At 35.1% G+C, this 22,412-nt stretch overlaps 2 protein-coding genes across 5 annotated transcripts in view; one reads left to right on the top strand and one right to left on the bottom strand.

Moving 5' to 3' along the window:
* The window catches only part of LOC149777569 (transport and Golgi organization protein 2 homolog), a 48,694-nt gene extending 46,821 nt beyond the window's left edge, over positions 1–1,873 (bottom strand). Inside the window, exons 1-2 of the mRNA XM_089942183.1 lie at positions 1,791–1,873; positions 430–621 (exon numbers count right to left, since the gene is read on the bottom strand). Coding sequence (XP_089798309.1) covers positions 430–571 — 142 coding nt within the window. The 5' untranslated portion in view covers positions 572–621; positions 1,791–1,873. The remainder of the gene's footprint in view (positions 1–429; positions 622–1,790) is intronic.
* Positions 1,874–2,036: 163 nt separating this feature from the next.
* LOC149777568 (leucine-rich repeat-containing protein 14-like) overlaps positions 2,037–22,412 on the top strand; it is a 47,645-nt gene continuing 27,269 nt past the window's right edge. For 2 of the 4 annotated variants that reach the window (XM_089942182.1, XM_089942179.1), the window contains exons 1-2: positions 2,037–2,122; positions 22,171–22,402. In XM_089942182.1, coding sequence (XP_089798308.1) covers positions 22,224–22,402 — 179 coding nt within the window. In that variant the 5' untranslated portion in view covers positions 2,037–2,122; positions 22,171–22,223. Of the gene's footprint in view, positions 2,128–4,158; positions 4,225–22,170; positions 22,403–22,412 lie in introns of those variants that run through there. The other 2 variants (XM_089942180.1, XM_089942181.1) reach the window with 2 other exon arrangements.

Here is a 22,412-nt window from a genome sequence, read left to right as displayed (position 1 = left end):
TTGATCCTGATTTGTCAGTGACTGATGCAAAGGTCTGGAGTTATTAATAATCTGAACTTGAGCCTGAGATCGAGTTACCAACTACAGCGAAAGAAACGTGTTTTGAATGTAAAGTCCTTTGTGACAGTTGACATCAAGTCTCACTCGCCAATTCAATCTCTCTCTGCTATATGCAGCTGGGTGCATATTATACATAAATGCATTTGGCACATAAAGTACATCAACAAAATTGAAATTTTACATCTGGAGATGAACTAAGAAACAAATTTATTAAAATCATGAAGGATCCACTCTTCTCACTTTATTAAAAAAGAGCAGATGTTATTGGTTTAAGTTTTCTTTGTTAAAAAAGTCTAAAAAGACCACAGTGACCATAACTGCACTTTGGTTGTGGTAAACCTGCATACTGATCTTGTCATTTATTCTCACCACCAATACAATCTGGACTGGTTCCCCAGAATGAGGCTGGTTTTGTTGGTCTGGTCCACAATTCATCTCTATTGCTGGCTAAAATTAGTCTGTATCCACTGTTGTCTGCATCATCATCAACATAAAAGAAAAGTATACACATCCTGTTTTCTGTGACTTAAAGACATGGGCTGACTCCCTCAAATACAGCACCTGAAAATATAATCCATGCTTTACATGATAATGCATGTGCCATTAACATTTAAGCAAATCTAGTAAATAAAGAATATAGGCATAAATATGTTACATGCACTTTGCAAAATAGTAATTTGTCATTTATTTCACTTTTACTCACCATCCACATACAACGGTCAGTCTAAATAAATTTATTAATTACTAGGGCACTGCCCTATAGTCTATGAGAGCAAAACAGAAAATTCCAGCAAAAACAGTGCCAAGCATTGTCGGTTTCCACCATCAGTAATGTCATAAAAAAATGGCAGAGAATACTTGTTGGTCTAGGTGAGCCACCGTTTGCAGATTTACATTTATGACAGAAGTTTTTAATGAAGCTGATAGTCAAAGTCATAGAAGCTTTAAAATTTGTAACTATGCGGCAATAACACAACAGTTGTGATATGTACCAACAGTAACATTAATACAGCATTCAGAGCTAATTTTACACTGATATACATATTAAACAGGCGTGATCATGGCCATGTTGAGCAGTAGCATGAAAAAATGACCTCACATTCCTAAAAGGTATGATAGTAAGTCAAAGCTTGAGTAGGCATATGAACTGGAATGCTTGTGCTAAATGTAGGTAGACAATTTATTACACTATGCAAAGTAAAGCTTGAAATTTCAGCGCTGATTCTTAAATAGGTTGCGAGAAAAGGGAGAAAAGTGTCTTCCACTGTAATTTGTTACAGTACATGTATGACTGATAGATAAATTGTAAGCATAGACATGAGCACGTGGTATTTCGTGGGGCAGTTATATAATCATCTCGCCAGTAATACTGACTGATGAGCTAATAATCTTAATTTAAAGGTGGATTTAGTCCAAATCTTAAACGACATCATAGAGTGATGATCACAAACAATGGTTGAATACTTTACGAAAGAAATGGATAAGATAAAGCTAGAAAAAGATCTAACACAATTCCTACGATCTAACATGTATAACATGATTTATATTTTGATGCCAACAAGTGATACGTTTTACTTTGTAGGACTACCTTAACACCGCTGAGAAATAGCTGTACTCCCTTTTTTAAAGTTATTTCAAAAAGGGTAGTTGCAAAATAAGTCATTCAATTCAAAATAAACAAAATAAATATCATTAAAAGATTACAAAGATATCAGAAATGTATAAGATACTTGTATAAAGACAACGCCAATTAAGCAAAGCTGCTTTGATTCGTCTGCAACAAGTTACTTCCACTTATGAGGCCTCTTAGATGATTAACAATCATTCGGGAGTTGGTTAATTGTCTCGAATTTTAACACCATTTTAGGGAATGTTAATTTTAAACTGAGAAATTTAATAAAACATACATAATTTAAATTTAATATTTAAAGAAGAAAATCAAAACAATATTGATTTTTATTTGTATTAAGCGATGATAGTGAATTTAAGTGAGGAAACCAAAGACATCTGGGCAAGGATGTGATATAACTAAATATCCGTGTAAACAGTGGCGGGAAATAGGGTGAGGTCTGCACTCAATTACGCCTATAGTAAGAGTATGTCCAACCGTTAATTCCAAATTGTACAGATTTAATTGACTTTGCAAATGTGATTCATCGTGAGTCACTACGAAATGTCATTGTTGTTGATGTTCAGTGATGTCGATTGTAGCTGTTGGAACCTACTATAAACACCGTTAGAAGGCACACGCAACATTAAGAAGTCGCTAAGAACGCTAAAAAGACACTGGCAAATAGAGAAAGGCGATACAATTACAAGCTCAATTTGTTGTTCTGTAACTAAATCTGCAACAAAAAATGTGCCTAATTTATTTTTATGCCAGTAGATGCATACTACGATTAATGTCATTATAAATGCGTATCGTTAGAGCACCGGTCTTGTGGCAAATATTACACCATATATATTTACCACTTTATTTATTCACTTAACAACATCTAAAATACCAGTTACTGTAAGTACATTTATTACAAATACTATGTACTTTATAATAATAATAATAATTTTACATGTAAGAATGACAATAAAGTATATAGAATCACCACATCCCTAAAACTAGTCCTACATGTAAGACCTTGATGCTGATGTTTATGTTGTGGGCATCAAGGTCTTGCAGCCTAAATAACGGTGCTGCTTAGCGTGTTTTGATGTCAACTAACATCATTGCGAAAGTCAGATTTTCAGCAATATTTCACACAACTGACAACTAAAATAACGCTTTTCTACAAAGTAAAGTCATAATGTTTTAGTGAGACTTTATTCACTCTGATGTCTTTTCTCTAATAAATTCAAATTCTTACAAAAGAAATCAACCTGTTTTCAAGTTTCGTTGGCCTACATTTCAGTTGGCTGGAAAGCAGTGAAAGCCGGGAATGCTGAAAGTGGGTTAAGTTAAAATATTATTCTTTAACAAAATGAATAAAAATATATTATGCCTATTGGAACTGTAAGCAACAGTTCGTTTCGTTCAAGAAACATATCCCCAGCATGTACCTACTTGAACTTACTTCAGCATAACTCGACTACCGTCACATTGCAACAAATTCAAATGTATGTCAACGGAACATGAAAATAAATCCATTTGCTAGTATCATATTTTCTTTCGCCAGGATAGAGACAGTACAGTAAGTATATTGTACTGCCAAGTGTGTGAGATGTTCCTGAAACTTTGATTGCTCATTTCAATGTCAATGACATCAGAACACACTATAAAAGGCCATTATTTGGATAGTAAGACATAGCACTAAAACAAAAACATGTGCTATGTCTTACATTATAGGACTAACCTAAAACTACTGTCTCGTTTTAAAAGTAGTCCTATTATTATCGTAACAGAAGTTGCAGTTGCTTTCAATACTGAATTGCATATTGTAGATGCAAGAAGAAAAATATGACATAAATCATAAAACTGTAACGGTAGACTCACATGATATATTGCCTGATGAAAGCTGTAAATTTCTGTTAAAAAATTCAAATCACATTTTATTTGAATAACAAATTCTTTTATCCAGCTTTTACTTTTTCAGTGTAATCAGCTAGTATAATGTCAGAAGTAGAAAAGGCAGTCAGAGGTTAGGCACATGGCTCCTTATGGCAGGCATTTCCATGTATTAAAAGAAAATAAACATGTATAAATATATAATTATCAAAATGGAATGACATTTATTTCAGAAAATTATTTTTATTTCCACATTTCATTTATTTGTGTCTTTTTCTGATTTGTATGTAGTGATAAAAATTCATAAAATTATTATTTTTCTTGCCTTCATGTACCACACAGAAGGAGCGAGTTTATATTTCGAGAATTTTGGCTTAAGGCCGAAGTTCCCATTCATGGCATGTTGTATGTTGACCATTTGAACTCACACAATATTGTGGCGGCGCTCTACAGTTTCGTATTTTGCATATTGTTAGATTTTTACAGAAAAAGAATTTCCCCGGCTTTCCTCACTGGTTATACTGGCTATTTAAAAAAGACTTTGTATATCTTAGGTATAATTCAAAGAACCTTTAATTCCCTTTATTTTGATGTATGATTGATGGGTGTAATATGAGTTATAGAGTATACAGCTTGGCCTTACTCCAGATGTGCACCTTTCAAAAAAGGTAAATTGTATAAAAAAGAGCCAATAACTTTTTTTTACATTTTATATATTTGGTAATTCATTTATTGCCCTTTCAGAAGCTGGTATTGTCTAATCTGGCAAAATTAATTTTCCCTATTTTAATAGCTGCAATGGATAGTGTACTTTAGACAAATTCAGGCTGATTGTTTAGCACAAGGGAGCAGTCATTTTAGTTAGCACTGTGCTTAAATCATGTACAATTTCCAAAAGAACAGTATCCAAAGAAATATCATCCACATTACATTAATGTAGCAAAGAAATATACCAACATTCTCTCCATTGTGCATGTTTTAAATGCGAAGAACTTCACCTTACATACGTCACTCTCAAAAGTACATAATGACTGGTGAGCACCCTCTGTACAATTGCACTAAAAATTTGTCACTCTTGTTTGGTTGCCATTTTATTGCCACTTTTAGCCTGTTGTTCATAGACTCTTCACTGTTGTTAGTCCAAAATTATCCTTTGACAGTTATACAGTGGTCAATGATATTTCTTTCTATTTATTTTTCATAATAATTGATGAAAGTTAGTGTGAGAATATCACGGTTTTTCTTTCAAAATTACGTTTTTGGCATCAAACTCCACATCATTATTTGCATGAGCAACACCAGTTGAATCAAATATTTTGTTAATAATATAATTTCTTCTGAAGTTTTGGAAATTTTGTTTGGCGTATGTCAGTATTGGTGGCTCCCCATGGATAATCTCAGCAAGGAATGGGTGCATGTTCATCATGTGTATTATGCTGAGTATTTCATCTTTATTTCTCCTAGGTTCATTTTCCCTTCCCCTATTCCTGTAATTTTGGCATTGTTTTAAATTTCTCAGAAATGTATGGATTTTTCGAGGTTGGCTAGTTCTTTTGTAAGCATCTGCAGCAGTTTTGATGGATGGTTTCTTGTATAAGTTTAAACCACCACCTCAGGTCTCATCCTTATATGCACTTCTGTTGGATTTTGAATTTCCATATGGTGGTAGGCCGATTGTGTCATTGTAATAGCCCTGGTATTCAACAATTGAAATAAATTTATGATTGCCAAAATTTGATGGTAAACCTATGAACCAGCTGACACACTTGTTATAATCACACTTTCACTTTAATGAAATATAATATTTGTGCACATCTGATCACTGATATGCTTGGAGGCTGAGGGTGCTAATGGTACAGTTTGCTTTACACCTTTAAGTGAATTTTCATAACAAATTAAGTCATCCTTTTCAACCACATATTTTATATTTAAACGCCTGTTTTCGCATGGTTTTAATAAAAAATTTGGTCTTCCATTATCTAGATTTCTTGCTGCTCCATGTACCACAGTCATCATGTTGATTTCTTCTGTATTTTTTTTAGTTCTGCCCATATACATTGTAGGTAGTTAATGATTCCTGCATAACTGGCAGGTATGAAACTACCATTATTTCAGTTGCTTGGGTATGAAATTACCATTAGCCCCTAAAAGGATACTGTCATTCCAAGAAAGGGATATAATGATATTGAACATTGACTGGAAAATGGTTGTTTGATATCTGGTACATTAATGTATATTAAATGCATTCAAATCCGGTTAAGGGCCTGTATTTATGTTATTATTAAGTTGTATGTCATTAGCTTCTTTTTATTTGTTTCAGTTATGTAGATTAATTTCCAACAAACATGTGAATAAGAAAAAATATATATTAATATGTCATAGGTATTGTCATTTTGTGCAATTATAACTAAAAGTTTTAAATTATGTAAAACCAGTTGTGTGACCCACATGCTTTATCAGTGGTAAGTGGTACAAAATCAAAACCAGAAGAAGAAAAAAATTGGTTTAGTATCAACAAGCAAAATGAATAAAACAACTTTTTTTAAAATGAAATATGTTCCTGCTGCTTCAGTTTGTTATTGTGCTATAAAGAGCGTTACTTCCAATTTCAATAATTTATTTATAACATGTTTATGAATATAACCTTATAATTAATTGTGGCTGTGGGATCATTGCTGTATCTATTAATATTTTAAGGACATGTAAAAGATATTAACTGTAGCCCCTATTAATAAAATGAACACCAGATTAATAGTAGGATTAAAGTAGCCAAAGTAGCTAGAGAGCCTATCTCAGATGTGGAAAACCCAGCTAAATCATACCAAAGACTTGGTACTAACAGCTGCCTCACTTGGCACTCAGTGTGAAGAGGTTAGTGTTAAGACTGGTTGGCCTGGTGTCAGGATAATGTGATTGGGTGGGAACATCATGCTACATGTCTGTGTCACAATGCCCCAGTGGTAGACATCACTATAATCTGCCACACTGCAGCTATCATAGAGATATGATTGACATTGCTAAAACTATGTTAAAAACCTAAAAACACAAAACATATTGTCATGAGTTAATGATGTGCTATAAATAAAAATATAAAAAGATGAAAGTGTATTTCTGATAGTATTTCTTGCAGTTATTTACCTCCTTTCAGTTACATTCGTACTTAGCAAGCAGTTAAGTGCTTTTTAGTTGTTTGATTCTGATATTCCAAACTCCTCAAAAAGATGAAAAGCAACAATAAATAATAATATTCAGAACATTACATGCTGTTTTACTTGTGAATAGCTTTTGTTTTATTTTCATATTTAATTTAATTTTTATTGTTTATTTTTTGTATGTTTTGCCTATTTGAAATTGTTACTTATTTCTGTCTTCTTAGCTGGCAATTAAATTGTTCCTTTGTTTTATTGATTGATTGTGTTGCCACAACTTCCTCCTAAAAATGGAATGAGCCATAATAAGTGTTTGCATTTTGGACTTTGCCTGGTGTTATTTACTTGTCAAAAGATTTTGTTCTATTTCCATTGTTTTGTTGTTTTGAGCTTTTACTGTTCATTCTAATATGCTTTCTCGATTTGAAAATGTTACCATTGTCTGTCTACAGGCCATATTGATAAATTGTTTCTTGACTGAAAATTCATGCAGTTTGTAGCTAAAATCAGTATACTGCCATGAAAGACAACTGTGACATTTTTCATCCCTGATACATTTTTTATTTTAAAAAAGGGTTCTTTGTAGGTTGATTTATTGCTTTTTGTTTGCAGGGTCACCCATCTTTTTGGTGCAGTTGCATCTAAATCAATGTTCCAGCTAATGAGTTATTGAGGGGTATCCCACTCCTCAAAATGACCACCCCTCTGTCCCTCCATCATATCAACGTAAACACTATAATTTAATAGCAGCAATAACTTACCCATGGCTATTATTTAGCTTTCTTTCATGCCAAAATAATGTACCATCTGTTTGATGTGCATGCATTCTCCCTTATAGTGAAGAATTGTCAGTATGATGCAATCCCTCATGCAGCTCACTTGTCCCTGCTCTGTTATGTGCAAAACAAGCACAGCTAGCTCATCTTTTTTCAAGGATGTTGGTGTGATCAGACATGTGCCAAACACCGGAGAAAAAATGCCTGTTGCTGTGTTTTATCTATCCACAATTGCAACCTGGTGTCTCAATAATTGTTTTATTATTCCCCAATTTTTATGTGGTAACCTTATCCCTCCAGTTTTGGTTCCTCAAACAGGGACTTGGGGTTACTTCATGTACACCCTCAGGGGTTGGATACACTTACTATCACTTTATATCCCAATGAATCCCTAAAGGATGTGGGGCCCGCCACTGCAGAGGCATTGGTCATGTATGCCCCCTTGGGCTTTTGGATCTTGCCCTCATTACAGAGGCGATGCTGCAGCTCATGTCCCACCATCACCTCATCATCGGGTCGAAACCATTTGGAAGGCCAGTGGCATCACTTCTTCCATAACTGACAGAGGTTCTAATCTTTCTCCAGCTCTTCCCACACCTTCAGCCCCTATACACCGTATTGCATTATGGGACATTGTGCAGAGAGTCCCTATACAATCTTCACCTCCTAGGGATTTAGTTATTCATAAAAACTCCATCTCAGAGTGTCCGCGATGATGCTATCTCCACTGTAGTTGACTCTAATGATTTTGACATGGAGGAAGCACAAGTTATGCCTGCTCTTACGCCTGCTCCTTCATCTTTGTTAGATGTGGAAGAGGAGATATGGTCTTTCGACAAGGCAATAATGAAGTCGCCTGAATTGTGCCCAAAACCTGCTGCACAGTCCAAAAAAATCCTTTCCAGTCTGGAAAAAAACTCTGAGGCTCAACCTCTTCCTTCTCCTTCCTCATTCTTTTACAAATGAGGAAATTTGCGGAGAGGTTTTCAACAGATCAAAGTATTAATTGACTGTCCAGGGTGGACTGTTCCCTGTTCAATGTTGCGACCCTTGGTCTCTCCTGCCAGCTATCAGGTACATTCCCCAAAGTGGCCCATGAAACCGCCTCATTTGATGCCGGTGTGGCCAAGGTGGGTATTTCAAATAGATCCTGGGCATGCCTTCCTATTAAAGACATTGAAACTATGGAACAGAAGGTCCAACTGCTTGCCACCATAGCTTCTCATGCTGATCTCTTCTCAGCTGCTAATTTTAGTATGCTGAGGGAAGCATCTTTGAACCCAGTCACCCATCAATGCATGCTGGAAGCTGTGGCCAAGACATCTCAATATGCACTTTCTGTTTCTATGGCTTTTTCGGTGGAACTTCTTCACATCCGCAGTGATGCTGCTTTGGACTCTTCAAAGGTACTTCTTGATCACAGTAAATACATCCTTAGGGCTGCTCTGCTTGAAAACAAGAGTCTTTTTGGAGGTCTCATTCCTCCTGTGGCATCTCAGGACTTTTTAGATCATCAACATAGATCCTTCGCATCCACTCCTGGCCCATCACAATAGGTCAGGAATCATGTCAATGTGAATTGCCCTTCAAGCGCCATCTGCAGTGTTCTTCAAGCAGACACTGAAGAGGCTGTCTCAGTCCAATATGCAACCTCAAAATGACCCTCCTCCTTTTCTTCAGTCAGGTTCCCAGAAACCGAAAAACATGTGGCCAACGAACCTGGAAAGAAAGGAGGCAATTTCCACAGCCCCCATCTTTTCCCAAAGGAGGTTGTGGGGGAAAGCCCTCGGGACTTGAACCCCCTCCTGCCACACATCCCTCTCCCAGGCATTCCTGTAGGTGCTCGCCTAGGCCTTTTTTCCAAGGCCTGGTCAAGCATCACAAACAATGGTTGGGTCCTTTCTATAGTGAATGAGGGGAACTGACTCCAGTTTCTGGAACTACCTCTATCCAGGACCCTCATCTTTCATCACCAGTAGAGTCTGGTGAAACTGAGGGAGGAAGTGCATATCCTTTCACAAAAAGGGGCAGTCAAGAGGGTCATGAATGATCAGTCACCCGTAATCTATTCCCATATCTTCATAGTCACCAAGAAAAGTGGAAAGTTTCACATTATAATTGACCTCTCTCCTTTAAACCATTTTCTTCTGGAAGAACCTTTCCATATGGGGACCACCTCCTCAGTTCAGAATGCATTTCACCTCTCCATCAACCTTCAGGATGCCTGTCAACACATCTCTTTGAGAACAAAAAATGCACTGTATCCATTATCAAGGGCTATAGAGCTGCCATTTCTACTACACTTAAATTTTTTCAAGGCATGGTAATCTGTTCAGATTCACACCCTGCCGATCTTATTAAGTATTTTGAGCTGCAGAGACCTGTCATGTGCTCTATTATGCCTAGATGGATTCTTTCTTGTGTTTTATGGTCATTAACTAAAAACGCCTATGAACCATTGAGTGAGGCTTCTTTTCAGGACCTCACTCTCAAGACTGTGTTTCTGCCTGTCCTCACTTCAACATGATGATGAAGTGAAATTCATGCCTTTTTTTTTTCACTGGCTGTCTCCAATTTAATGGGAATTATGATTTGGTTTCCCTCCTTTTTCAACCAAGATTTTTAGCTAAAGGTCAGTATCCTTCCATAGCTCCATTATCAATAGAAATCCCTAGTCTCAGTCGAAGCTGTGTTGCAGATGAGACAGATACGTTTTTATGTCCTGTGAGGACAATCTGTTTCTATCTTAAGTCATCCAAAGGAAGAAGAAAGGGTAGGAAGCATCTTTTCCTTCCTCTCAAGGGCTCCATAGACATTTTAGCTGCCACTGTTTCATGATGGATTGTCAACACAATCAAACGAGCCTACCAGTCTCTTACTGATTGAGACCTTTCTTTTATGAAAATGAGCTTCAAGCCACTGCTACATCATGTACCTACCTTAATCACTCCTCCTTGGAGGACATTATGAAGTCAGCATTTTGGCATTCTCATACTACCTTTTCCTCCTTTTACCTCTGCTCGTTATCTCAAAAAAGTACAGGAATCTTTTCTCTGGGTCACATTGTTATGGCACAACATGTCGCCCAGATAAATACCAACCTTCCATAACAAGAACCAGTCCACAAATGGTGAGTGTTTTCCATCTTTTCTCTTTTTTGATCATTTTAACAGAGCATCAGCCAACCCTCCTTACAGACAAATTCAGCTAAACAATAGCCATGGGTAAGCTATTACTGCTATTAAAATATAGTTATTGGGGGGATAAAACTAATTTTAATTATGCAATACTTACCCATGGCTATTGTTAAATGCTCTCCTCCCACCCTGCTCTATGTTTTAATGTAACAGCCATCTATGAAAAGATGAGCTAGCTGTGCCTGAGTAGTATGGATAAAGGGGGTTATGAGCGCAATTCCATGGAGGAGGTTATGAGCGCAATTCCATGGAGGAGGTTATGAGTGCAATTCCATATAGGGGGTTATGAGCACCATTCCATATAAGGGGTTATGAGCGCAACTTCATGTCATCGTGTGTGCGAACAATCTGGCCCCAGCATGATCAATTGTTCAACGATGCTGAATGCAAGTTGAATATTAATTAAAGGGCAGTGAAAAAAAGGATCCATCTGCGACAGTGACCTTATTCACAGTTGAATGCAAGTTAAAATATAATGATGGCTGACTATATAGATTTTTGTTTATCAGAGGAATTTTTTTTCAAGGTAAATTTTCAATAAAACCATATAAAAAATTAACAAATAATTACCCGGATAAAAGTATCAGAACAACCTGCATAAATGTAACAAGACCATGTATAATTGAATGCTGGTCTAGGGCTATTGCAGCTAAATGTCTTGGAGTCAGTGTAACCAAAATTAATTTATGTAAAATGGAAGCAATTATATCATATCACCAGATAAATCCACGTGGATAATTTATGATACAAATCATGAAAAATTATCCACGTGGGCAACTTCTGAGCCAGTTGATATCATAAATGGTGCGATTAATAACCTACCTCAACGAGCAAAGGATAAGCTAACAATATCTGGTTTTGTAATGCCCTAGCGCAAGAGTATTAATACCATCTTCGCAATATCGCTTATCATCAAAATTAATTAATCCCTGCTTGTAAATTTTGTTTGTTTCAATCTGATGTTTTATAGATCTTATTGTGGTCATTTCTGCGATATGATTTTTTTTCTCGCCGAATATTACCTTTCGATATAGGTCATGTGTAAAAGTCTTCTTAACGACAGCTTTTTTAACACCTTTAGCCTTCATCATGTTTTTAGTTTCATTGAGCGCCAACACTGAATACATTTTAGAACGAAGGCCAACAAAATCAACAATTGGATCAAAGCATAATTCATCTTTGAACTTACCAATTACTTTCTTGTTAGTGCTATCGTAAAATTTTCCTTTCACATCAGATAGATCAAACAACTCATGGTTATTATAAATATCTTCGTATATATCACAAGATGGTATCTCATAAACCAGCGAATCTGTATCCGTGAACAACAATTTTACATCCGGCCACTGTTTTTTTAACAAAACCATAGTGAAAATTATACATGAGCCACTTTGAAATATCTAACACAGCTGCACCAACATAGACAGGCTTATCAAGTTCAACATTATTTTTATGTTTTTTTTTACAAAAACAAGGCCACCATTTATTGCTACTCTTCCGTTGTATCTTTCCGAGGAAACAAGTTTACTAAATCGTTTTGTGTTTTCATTGACAAGTTCAATATCACACCTGTTGCGTTTGTTTTCCATGGTTTTGCCAAATACTGAATTGTTCATTAATTTATAGAAGTCTTTTTCAAAATCTGTAGTTGCTTTAGTTCTCATATCAGTGTTAAACTTAATATAATCAGCTAACCACCGACTTTGGCTCATCTTTAGCACACGGTGGACTTTTGTCACTGTTAACCCGTATGATATAGCCTGATGTAATGACCGATAGACAAATATATCCCTGCTTGTTCATTAGATTTGGTACTAATTTTTCCATGGTGCACGGTTTACCTTTGCGGGATAATAATTGATTTGATGATAATAGTGAATCTGGTATTATCATTTTTTCTGCTAAAAATGGATAGTCGTTATGCAAATCATGTAAGTGATCCCCGTATTCAACATCAGCCTCAACATAATATGTGAAATTTTCCTCAGAGAGATCTTTTGTCATGTTAGACATCACCGCGAGAAACAAATCTATGTTTTCCCATCCAATGCATTTGTTGGGCATCTTTTCCGACATTGCCTTTCAATACAGATTATTTGTATCAAAATAAACAATACTGTTGATGCTGGCGGTGTCTTCATAATCAGGTAGGTATTTGTTGTTTGCGTGCGCGTGTTTCTTAGTTACTACACTGATTCCTCCTCGTGTTGCTTTTTCAATAAACAAGTACATGTCAGGGTCAGTTATCAGTGTTAGTTCAACTTTAGTTAATTTTAACATGGCATCCCAAGCTAACCCCGGTGATGAAAAATACCAGCATGCATCAAGATTATAATCACTTATGCTGGTGCTGCGAAAACACTGAAACACATCATCGAGTAATAACACATCCTGTATCAAATACAAGTCCATGTACTCACCAATGGTCCTGCAATTAAATTCATCCGAAATTTTATGTGCGTGTTTAAACTCATCATCAGAAACATTACCAACAGAGAGTTCTGAGTAGAATTTATCATGATCTGGTAACGATGTCTTATTGAGGCGCTCAAAGCCATCCATGTACTCATATGGAAAGATTCCTTTGTGCTTCGTGGAGTTTACTTTATCGGCGAAATGTTCAGTCATTGAGGGAAACTTAACACAATTTTTTGCTAGCTGATCAAGACTTGAAGGCATAAACTGAAGACTGTTTTCCACATGTCGTCAACGACATGAATTTTTCAGTATTAGTAGGAATTCCCTCTATGCAGTGATTGCCACACAAATTAATAATTGCTGGATCCGCGACCGCGTTTGTGATAAAATGACTATCATATCCTCGGAAATTATGGGCGATAACAGGAATGAATTTTAGTTTGTTAAACTTTTCAGCGCATGATCCATGTGCGGCACCACGGTATTTTCCTGTTGTAAGACAGTGTTCATAAACTTTATCATCAGTAAACTTTTCCGTACAAATATGACAACACGTTGCTGTGTCAAATTGCTGCTGCTGTTGTTCTGTTAACGTGAGCGCAGGGACAGGTTTTTGGTTTAAGATTTGATTTGCCTCACTGATCAGATTTTTTAATAACCAGACTGCTGGATCTTCCTCAGCGATATTTGTGCGGCGATATAATTTAACTGGTAATGACAATGATGGCTCAATACATGTCACTTTATACACGACTGATACTGGAATGTGCTTATGTATATGAACAGTATATCTTGATCCAGCAGTTAATTCCACTAATGGAATTGGCTGCTGGATTGATTCAAAATTGTACGTGATTGTGAAAGGAATAATAGATTTCTTGTTACGGTTTGTAAATGCTGAGATATTATTTTTTTCAGTTGGATATGAAACTCGCTGCTGATATATGCAGTACTTGCTGTGTTTGTCAAGATTTAGTTCACTAGTAAAGCCGCACAAGCATCGATAACAAAAGTATTTTTTTGCTTTGTGGTGATTAAATTGTTTGCCAGCGAGTCCATTAAAATATTTAATCCACGAGTAGTGTTTTTTCACACGTAAAAGATTAATTGTGCTGGTACATGTATTAGCGGTTTTTGATAGCCGAAGCTGGAATATCTTGAAGGTGTCATCGATACCAAATACGTTTATGCCACCACGCAGCAGCACAGAGTTATTTCTTTCGAATAATTCAATCTGATTTAATGCTGTGGGAAATTTTATTCCGGTTATATTTATTTTTGACTCATGCTGCCGGTATTTATTAACTCGATTTGGGTTTTTGCTCACGGGGAACAACACCACCAAAACACTCCACATAAGACATTTATCATCATCAGATACCACGTTTATACAGCACTGAGTGTTTTTGATTTGCGTGGGCAGCTCTGTGAATTTACCAATACAGAGCGGATCATATTTAAATATATGTAATTGCACACGCAGAAGCTCATCAAATACCCAACCAGAGCCAACGCCGGCGTGTTCTTCAACTTTTAAGCTGAATTCTTGAAATATATCATCGGCGAGCTTACTGATATCATCATGCTGAAATACAATACGAGGTTGCTGTGATAAATTTACAATGATAGTTTTGCTGCTGTCTATGGCACTGTGAAATAATACTTCAAAATCAGGAATTAACTTAATGCTGGGATTTTCCTGCAAAATAAACCCAATAATATACTTGAGATTACTTTTTAAGCTCTGATATGGTATCCACGTGTATATTTTATCATAACCATCAAGCTCTGACCGTGTTATTGTCAGGTTTAATTTTTCACAACGAATTGTTTCAACTTTATGTTTTAACTTTTGAATGCTACCAGAGTACTCCAGTGTTGTTAGTGATTTATACTCATCATGTAAACTTTTTATTTCATCGGTGGGTTTTTTTTCGTATGCAAGGTTGTTTTATTTGTTCAAGAGTCCCCGCAAAGTTTTTTATGCTCACGCATATATAATTCTTCAACCTGCTGCCGGATATCTGCTAGCTCAGCATTTGTCTTGGGGTACTTAGCGGTTTTTCCTGTTAGTTCTCTAAATTTGTTTAGAAGGTTTGTTACGATGATGTGACGCATGTTTTTCGTCTTTGGCATCGTTATTATAATATTGTTTATTTAAATAGAATTCAAATAAGTATTAAATAAACAAAAAACACTATAATATTATAATGCCATTTCAAATCGGATTACATAATTGTGCGTGGTAACCAGTCGGTGCCACAATGCCATGTGGAAAAAGATGTTATGGGGATTATTGTGGCATCCACACTTTCTTGCTGTGGAAAAATCCTGCAGCAGGGCCAAGACCATGCCTAAAATGTAAAAACGGTGTTAAAGGACCATATCAAATCTGTGGTGGTTGCGGTGGCAGGCAATATCGATCATTAATTGCTTATTACAGTACTAGATCACCAAAACACCTAATAAAAAATATAAACCCTCCATCAGTTGAAGAGTTTTTACAGCGGCAATAAGGTCACAGTCGCGTTGAGACTGGGATTTAAAGGATTTAAATAAAATAATTAATTATATGGGTGAAGAAACAATCTATGCTGATGGGGCCGCGAGCACACAAAAAGAAAAAATGTGGATTATTGATTGTATTACTGGTGAAATTAACAGATCCGCACTGCATCTGGAATATGCCAAGCTCATACTGAATAAACTGACCATGGTAGTGGCTGCCCCAATAATTCTTGAAGAAGATTCAACAGTGACGGAAGATTCTAAGTTACAAGAAAATTTCACAATCCCATCCACAGAAGATTGGGATTCTGAAGCCATGCACATGCCAGAATCTGGTCATTATAACATAACCGCAATGTAGTCACAAAAAACATTTATCAAGCACTAGGTAATAATCCCAACTTCGCTTCCATCATCGCAATTTCTTTATCATCCTTTTTTAATTGTTCTTCTTCCTGCATATCACGTCGCCGCCTCCGCTCATCACGTCGCTGCTTCTTACATTGCTTTATTAGTTCTCGTTGACGCACTTTTTCTTCATACGTGCATGTGTAATTGTTAAGCTCACAGTATTTTTCTTGAACAGTCTTTATTCGCTCTGTGACCTCGCAATCATTGGAATTTATTAATAAGTTCGCATTATCACAGGCATTTTGTTCCAGTTGGGCAATTTTTTTATGTAATGATTTAATTTCCTCGGATTTGATTTTATCTGGCTGGGAATTTTTAATTTTTTGCTGGTCAATTTCAGATTGTAATTTTATAACAGTTAATTCGAGATTTGTTTTTTTCTGTTCTAGTCCAAATATATAATTGTATAACGAGCTGATCCTGGATTTTAATCTCATCAGAAACACATCTTTATCAGCTACGACATTGTCTTTGGGTTTCACTGCAGCATCTGCGGTAATTTCAAAGACAGGAATTTCGCCATTGGGGATTTCAGATATTATTTTATCGTCGAGAATTTCAGAGATTATTTCATCGTCGGGAATTTTAGGGATTATTTTATTATTATTCCAGATCTCATATATCCGTGTGTAACCAATATCATATTGATCCGCAATTGCTTTAGCGGTCTTTTTGCCATGAAATGATTTTATTTCAGATATTTGTTTTTTAGTCAATACCAGTTTTTGGCATTATTATATAATAATAATAATAAATTAATAATAAATAATAATAACTACTTCAGTGATATAAATGAAATTATTATTCAATCTCTGAAATAATAATAATAACTATCTCAGCAGGTGCAGAATTAGCACTGATGAGGTACAATCAGAAGTATTAATTATTATAATCTTAGTAGTTATTGGTGGGGTGGTTCCATCAATGTTGTATTTATGATGATTGAACTCCCATATTCCTATATAATATAATATTTATGGGAGTTCAATCATCTATGTGTGTGGGTGAACTATCATATTACTATATAATATAATATTTATGGGAGTTCATCCATCAATACTGTATTGTTGATGAATGAACTATCATATTCCTATATAATATAATATTTATGATAGTTCATTCATCTATGTGGGTGGGTGAACTATCATATTCCTATATAATATAATATTATGATAGTTCATCCATCAACACACCAAATGGTTGAAATTTCATATTTGGAGCATCAATAAATGGTTTAGTCGATACGATATCCCAGATCAGTAATATGATACTTGCTTCAACGATGTTGAAACTATCATATTTCTATAATAATATATGATTATGATAGTTTCAACATCATTCAGACAATATCATTTTGGAATTATTATTTTGATTCAACGATGTTGAAACTATCATATTTCTATAATAATATATGATTATGATATTTTAAACATCATCCAGTCAGATATCATTTCGAATTATTGTTCTGATTCAATGATGTTGAAACTGTCATAATCATATATTATTATAGAAATATGATAGTTTCAACATCATCCAGTCAGATATCATTGATGTGTTATTGTCAATCTGACGTTGGCGAATCTATCAAAAACATATATTATATAGAAATATGATAGTTTCGCCATCAATGGATCACTTGAAATTGTTTTGTGGAAACTTACAAAAAACATATATTATTATAGAAATATGTAAGTTTCCACAACATCCAGATAAATATCATTGATGTGTTATTGTCAATCTGTTTTGTGGAAACTATCATAAATATTATATTATATAGAAATATGATAGTTTCCACAACACCCACACAAATATCATTGATGTGTTATTGTCAATCTGACACTTGTATCAGCAATAGCACAAGAACATCTTGTTGTATGATGTAAATTTTATGACAGCATGATTAAGATAAAATCATTTCAGGATTATTATTCAATCAGTTTATTAATTCTGATGTGGTAATTGGCACTCAAAATCATACAAATGAATCAATTTGTTAATTCTGATATAGTGATTGGTGCTCAAAATCATGTAAATTATTCACGTTAATGCTGAAATTTCACACACTGAATATTATTTGCTCAGTGAAAAATTAACAATTTTATTTCTGTAATTATTTTTTGTCAGGTAATAATATATCAGAACTTATTATTATTACTTTTTCATTGCAAGTTGTAATTACCTAGAGTAATATCGGAATATGTAACTAAAACACACACCCCCAAAATATTTTCCTTATGATTCGCTAGTTAAAATGATTGTTTTAATTGTTTTCGTTAACTCGAAATATATCTTTGCTTGTTCATTTGACCATATGAAATTACACATATCAGAACCTAAATATTCAGGGCTTAGCCCACATTAGAAACTGAAACTGTAGAATTCCGTGGGAAAAACCAAAATGCAGCTTTAAACTGTACCAATTAGTTTAAATGACTCCTGAAAAACAATTCTAAATACATTGTGGTAAAAAGGAGCATCATACAGCAGCAGCAACAGAAATTGTGATGACCTTCACCATGTTTACAAAAAATGTTGTAACATTGTTATTTCTTTTTTAAAATATATAAAACTGTGTATCTCTGAAAAGGTAATACAATTTGCAACATAATGATATATGCTTTATTATCATTTACCAATGTACATGCTCACAACTGTATTTTGAAATATGAGTTGAAAGAAAGAAAAAAGCAACAACAAAAACACCATGATGTTCATTGAATCTTTTGTTCATGAAGATGAATGTAATGCTCCTAATAGTATATGAATAAAATAAAGATAATTCTATTTCTAGTATTTTGATCCAAATTTGAAGTTTCTAGCACTGTTAGTTCAAATGTTATAATAATTTTACTAAAATTAGACAACAAAACACCTGGAACAATTTGTTTACTTCACATTCTAGAACATGATCTTCAGCGTGCAGTTTCTCATTAAAACTTGTCACAAGTTAATCCTAGAAATCTTTCAGTAAGATAAAGGTAATTAATCAGTACAATTTTTGTCCAAAATTTGAAGTCCACATCATCACTATGTCTGCAAAGAAGTTCTCTAATCAGTTTCTCCAAGGTCTTGGTGTGGGCCTGAAGTTGCCTTAAGCTTAAGAGGTTGTCATCAGTACAAAATTGGATATAGATGCCATCTTCATCATCAAGGCCTTACGTTGCTTTTTGGAGCATCATGCTGAAGAAGATTGAGAACAGTGTGGGGGCTAAAACACAACCCTGTTTCATGCCATTTACATTGGGGAAGGTCTGTGACAGGTCGTTATTGTTTCTGACCTGACCAGGCTGGTCTTCATGCAGTTGGATGACCATGGTTAGGAACATTAGAGGACAGATGAGCTTTTCAGGGATTTTCCATAGTCCAGTTCTGCTCATCATGTCAAATGCCTTCATCAGGTCCACAAATGTTTTCACCCTAATGTATATTAAAATAACATATTTATTCAAAAAACGATGTCAGTTTTATTGTCCCCATATAGCCAAATGTTGCTCACATTGGATGACATAGATGAATCATTCATTTGTTTTAAAATTATTAAGTGGTTTAATTCCACATCTTGTGGCTGAAGTTTAGAACCATTGCAAAATATTTCTCCTGCTTAATCCTGAATAAATAGTCCAAGATGAAAACAAGCTCAAATTATTAGCTTGACTATGTTATGTTATTATCACAAAATGAGTGATATAAGAAAATAACCTTGACCTTTAATAACATAATGATTTAGCCAGCTTCGCATTGTCGAATAAATTTCGGACCATTATTTTTTTAAAATAGTTAAATATTTAATCATAGAATGTTTATATCATGTTTCTTATGAATATGACCAGTCTAATGAACAGGTACTCCCTAGATACCACGATGTCCGCCATTATTACATTTCTGCCCCTTGTCAGGTTTGATTGTGGCTTCAAACTGCTATTACAAAAAATATAACACAAGCACAGCAGTGAAATTTTTCACTAAAATATTATAGAAAATGCTTTCAGCAAGTATGCTTATTAAATTCATATTAGTATTGATGTTTTAAGTTTTGAAGCACAAAATGTTCAAAACAAAGCAACTTGTGCTTTGAAAGTTGTTTTCATCACAAAATGATGACAAATAATAACTTACATAAATCCAGCATTGATAACAAATACAAACTTGTGGTGGAAATAGTTAGGAACATATTTTGAGGTTATTCCAGCAATGTAAGAATATAATTTATTGAAAATGACGTTTCCTTACAGTTTATTTGGTTTTTTTTAATGGGGAGCAAGAGTATGGCCTTGTGAACATCATATGGGAAGTACAGGTGATAAGGTTAGATTTTTATATGGGAAGCAATGGATTAAATACTGCTTGTGTGACTGCTATCAATTGATCAGTTAATGAATGTGCAGTGCTAACTTGGAATCTCTTTTCATCCTTAACTGGTTGAATATTCCCGATGTTGTCCTATACACTTCCTGCATGAATGTGATAAAGGATGGGTGGGTGGGTGATTTGGATTTTTTACGTAGCTTTAACAATTTTTCAATCATATTGCTATGATGTCTACAGTTTGGCAGTTGATAGTGATGTCTAGCATGGGCATCATGCCGCAGACATGAAGCATCATGTCCGACCCAGTCACATTATTCTGACACCTGACTGACCAGTCCTAACATTAACCTTTCAGTGCTGAGCACCAAGTATGGCAGCTGCTAGTGAAATTTGTATAAGTCTTTGATATGACTCAGCCAGGGTTTTAACCCACGACCTGCATCTGAGGCGGATACTCTAACCATGTAGGTCAAATGAGTGGTCTGTGATAAAGGAAGAGCAACCATTTTATTGAACCCTACCTGCCAGAAATGGATAAGTAGTAGAGTACAGTATCTACTTTCACATACAAAGCAACTCTAACATAATGTAATTTGTAACTTTAAGAACCAGAAATAGAACTTTATAACATGACTGCAGCCAATGAAACCTTTCCCTTCATATGTTGTTTGGATCACAGTTGTTTGACCTTTGATGTCAAGGTCTCAGAATCTGGATCACATGATCAAGCAAAGTCAGAGTTCCAGTTTGGCTCATGTGATAACTTGTGTTTAGTTGTTAGGAATATGCTGCTAAATTCTCCATCATAATTAGCCAAATTGTAGTATCCTGCAACTGTTCTGATACACAATAATGACAATAAAGATAATAATTTTGTGGACAGTAATTGGGAACATGTATAATTTTAATTAACACATGAATTATCTGGACAGCGAAAAAAAATTTTTTTTTAATGTTTGGATGTTTGGGTTAATGACTGAATTAATTGACTTCAGGAAGGTAAGGATTCATAGAAGTAACCCTTGTACTGACTACCATTATGATATGCCATTACTGCATGAATTTGGTAAATTCTTTGTTTTCAGTAGGGAATGCACACTAACCTCACATACAATCATGGGGTGGGAAACCCAGACTATCCATCCATACATGTGTGCAAGAAGTTTTAGAGAAAACCCTTGTTAAGCAGCCTATGACAGATTTTCAGTTTTATTGGGCAAGTACAATTTTGAGTTACATGACAAGGATTTTATAAAGAGGGTAAAGGAAAATCCATATTTTGGTGCCGATTCATGAAAACTAGATTCCAGGCAGCCAAATAGCCCTTAGGCATGTGTGTATGCATAATATTGCAAGGCTGCTTTTTCACAGTTAATTATTGCGACTTCAGAACTTTATATATACATGTACTGTATTACAATCCCACAGATGTAAACAGACGTCTGAGAATTTGGACAAATCCCCAAGGGTTGAGCTTGATGGATGGGGACACTTTTGCAGATATGTAATTATGTATTAAATGTGTATTATTTCCAGGACTTGTGTAATATACAACTTCTGATGCAATTTAAGATAGGGACTTTAAAGTTTGATTTATGATTTGGGGTGGTCTGTATATGTCAAAAAGGGTTTTGGAATTTCAGTCCACTCTCTGGGAAAATGTAAGATGGAAACAAATGGGGTGGGGGTGGGGGTTAATAATGATTAAGAACAGTGTACTGATAAGGCTGCTTTGTAGTAACAACCAAATTAAAATTAAATTACTGTAAAGTTCAGCCAAGTTGAAAATGAACAAATTACAGTATGTATAGAGCATGAAAAATATGTTTTCACTTTCTTTTCTACAGGTAATTGATACTTGTCTAAATGAAGATGATATGATCTTCTGTATCCATTGAAAATGAATGACTGCATGGATGATGTCAACTATAAAACCAAGGACTTCAGCGGTTTTGAGATTTCACCATCTCACCCTATGTGGATGACAGATACACACTTTGTCTACCACATGCACAGAAATGACGAGGGAGAGGTTCTTTGGAGCAAAGATGAAAATGGCAGGCACATTTGCTCACCAAGGTTAAAATAT

This window comes from Sinohyriopsis cumingii, chromosome 18 (genome assembly GCF_028554795.1).
Source record: "Sinohyriopsis cumingii isolate HCF-2022 chromosome 18, ASM2855479v2, whole genome shotgun sequence".
NCBI lineage: Eukaryota > Metazoa > Mollusca > Bivalvia > Unionida > Unionidae > Sinohyriopsis > Sinohyriopsis cumingii.
Note: the sequence above shows the minus strand (reverse complement) of the source record. Positions and strands in the feature narration are given on the sequence as shown.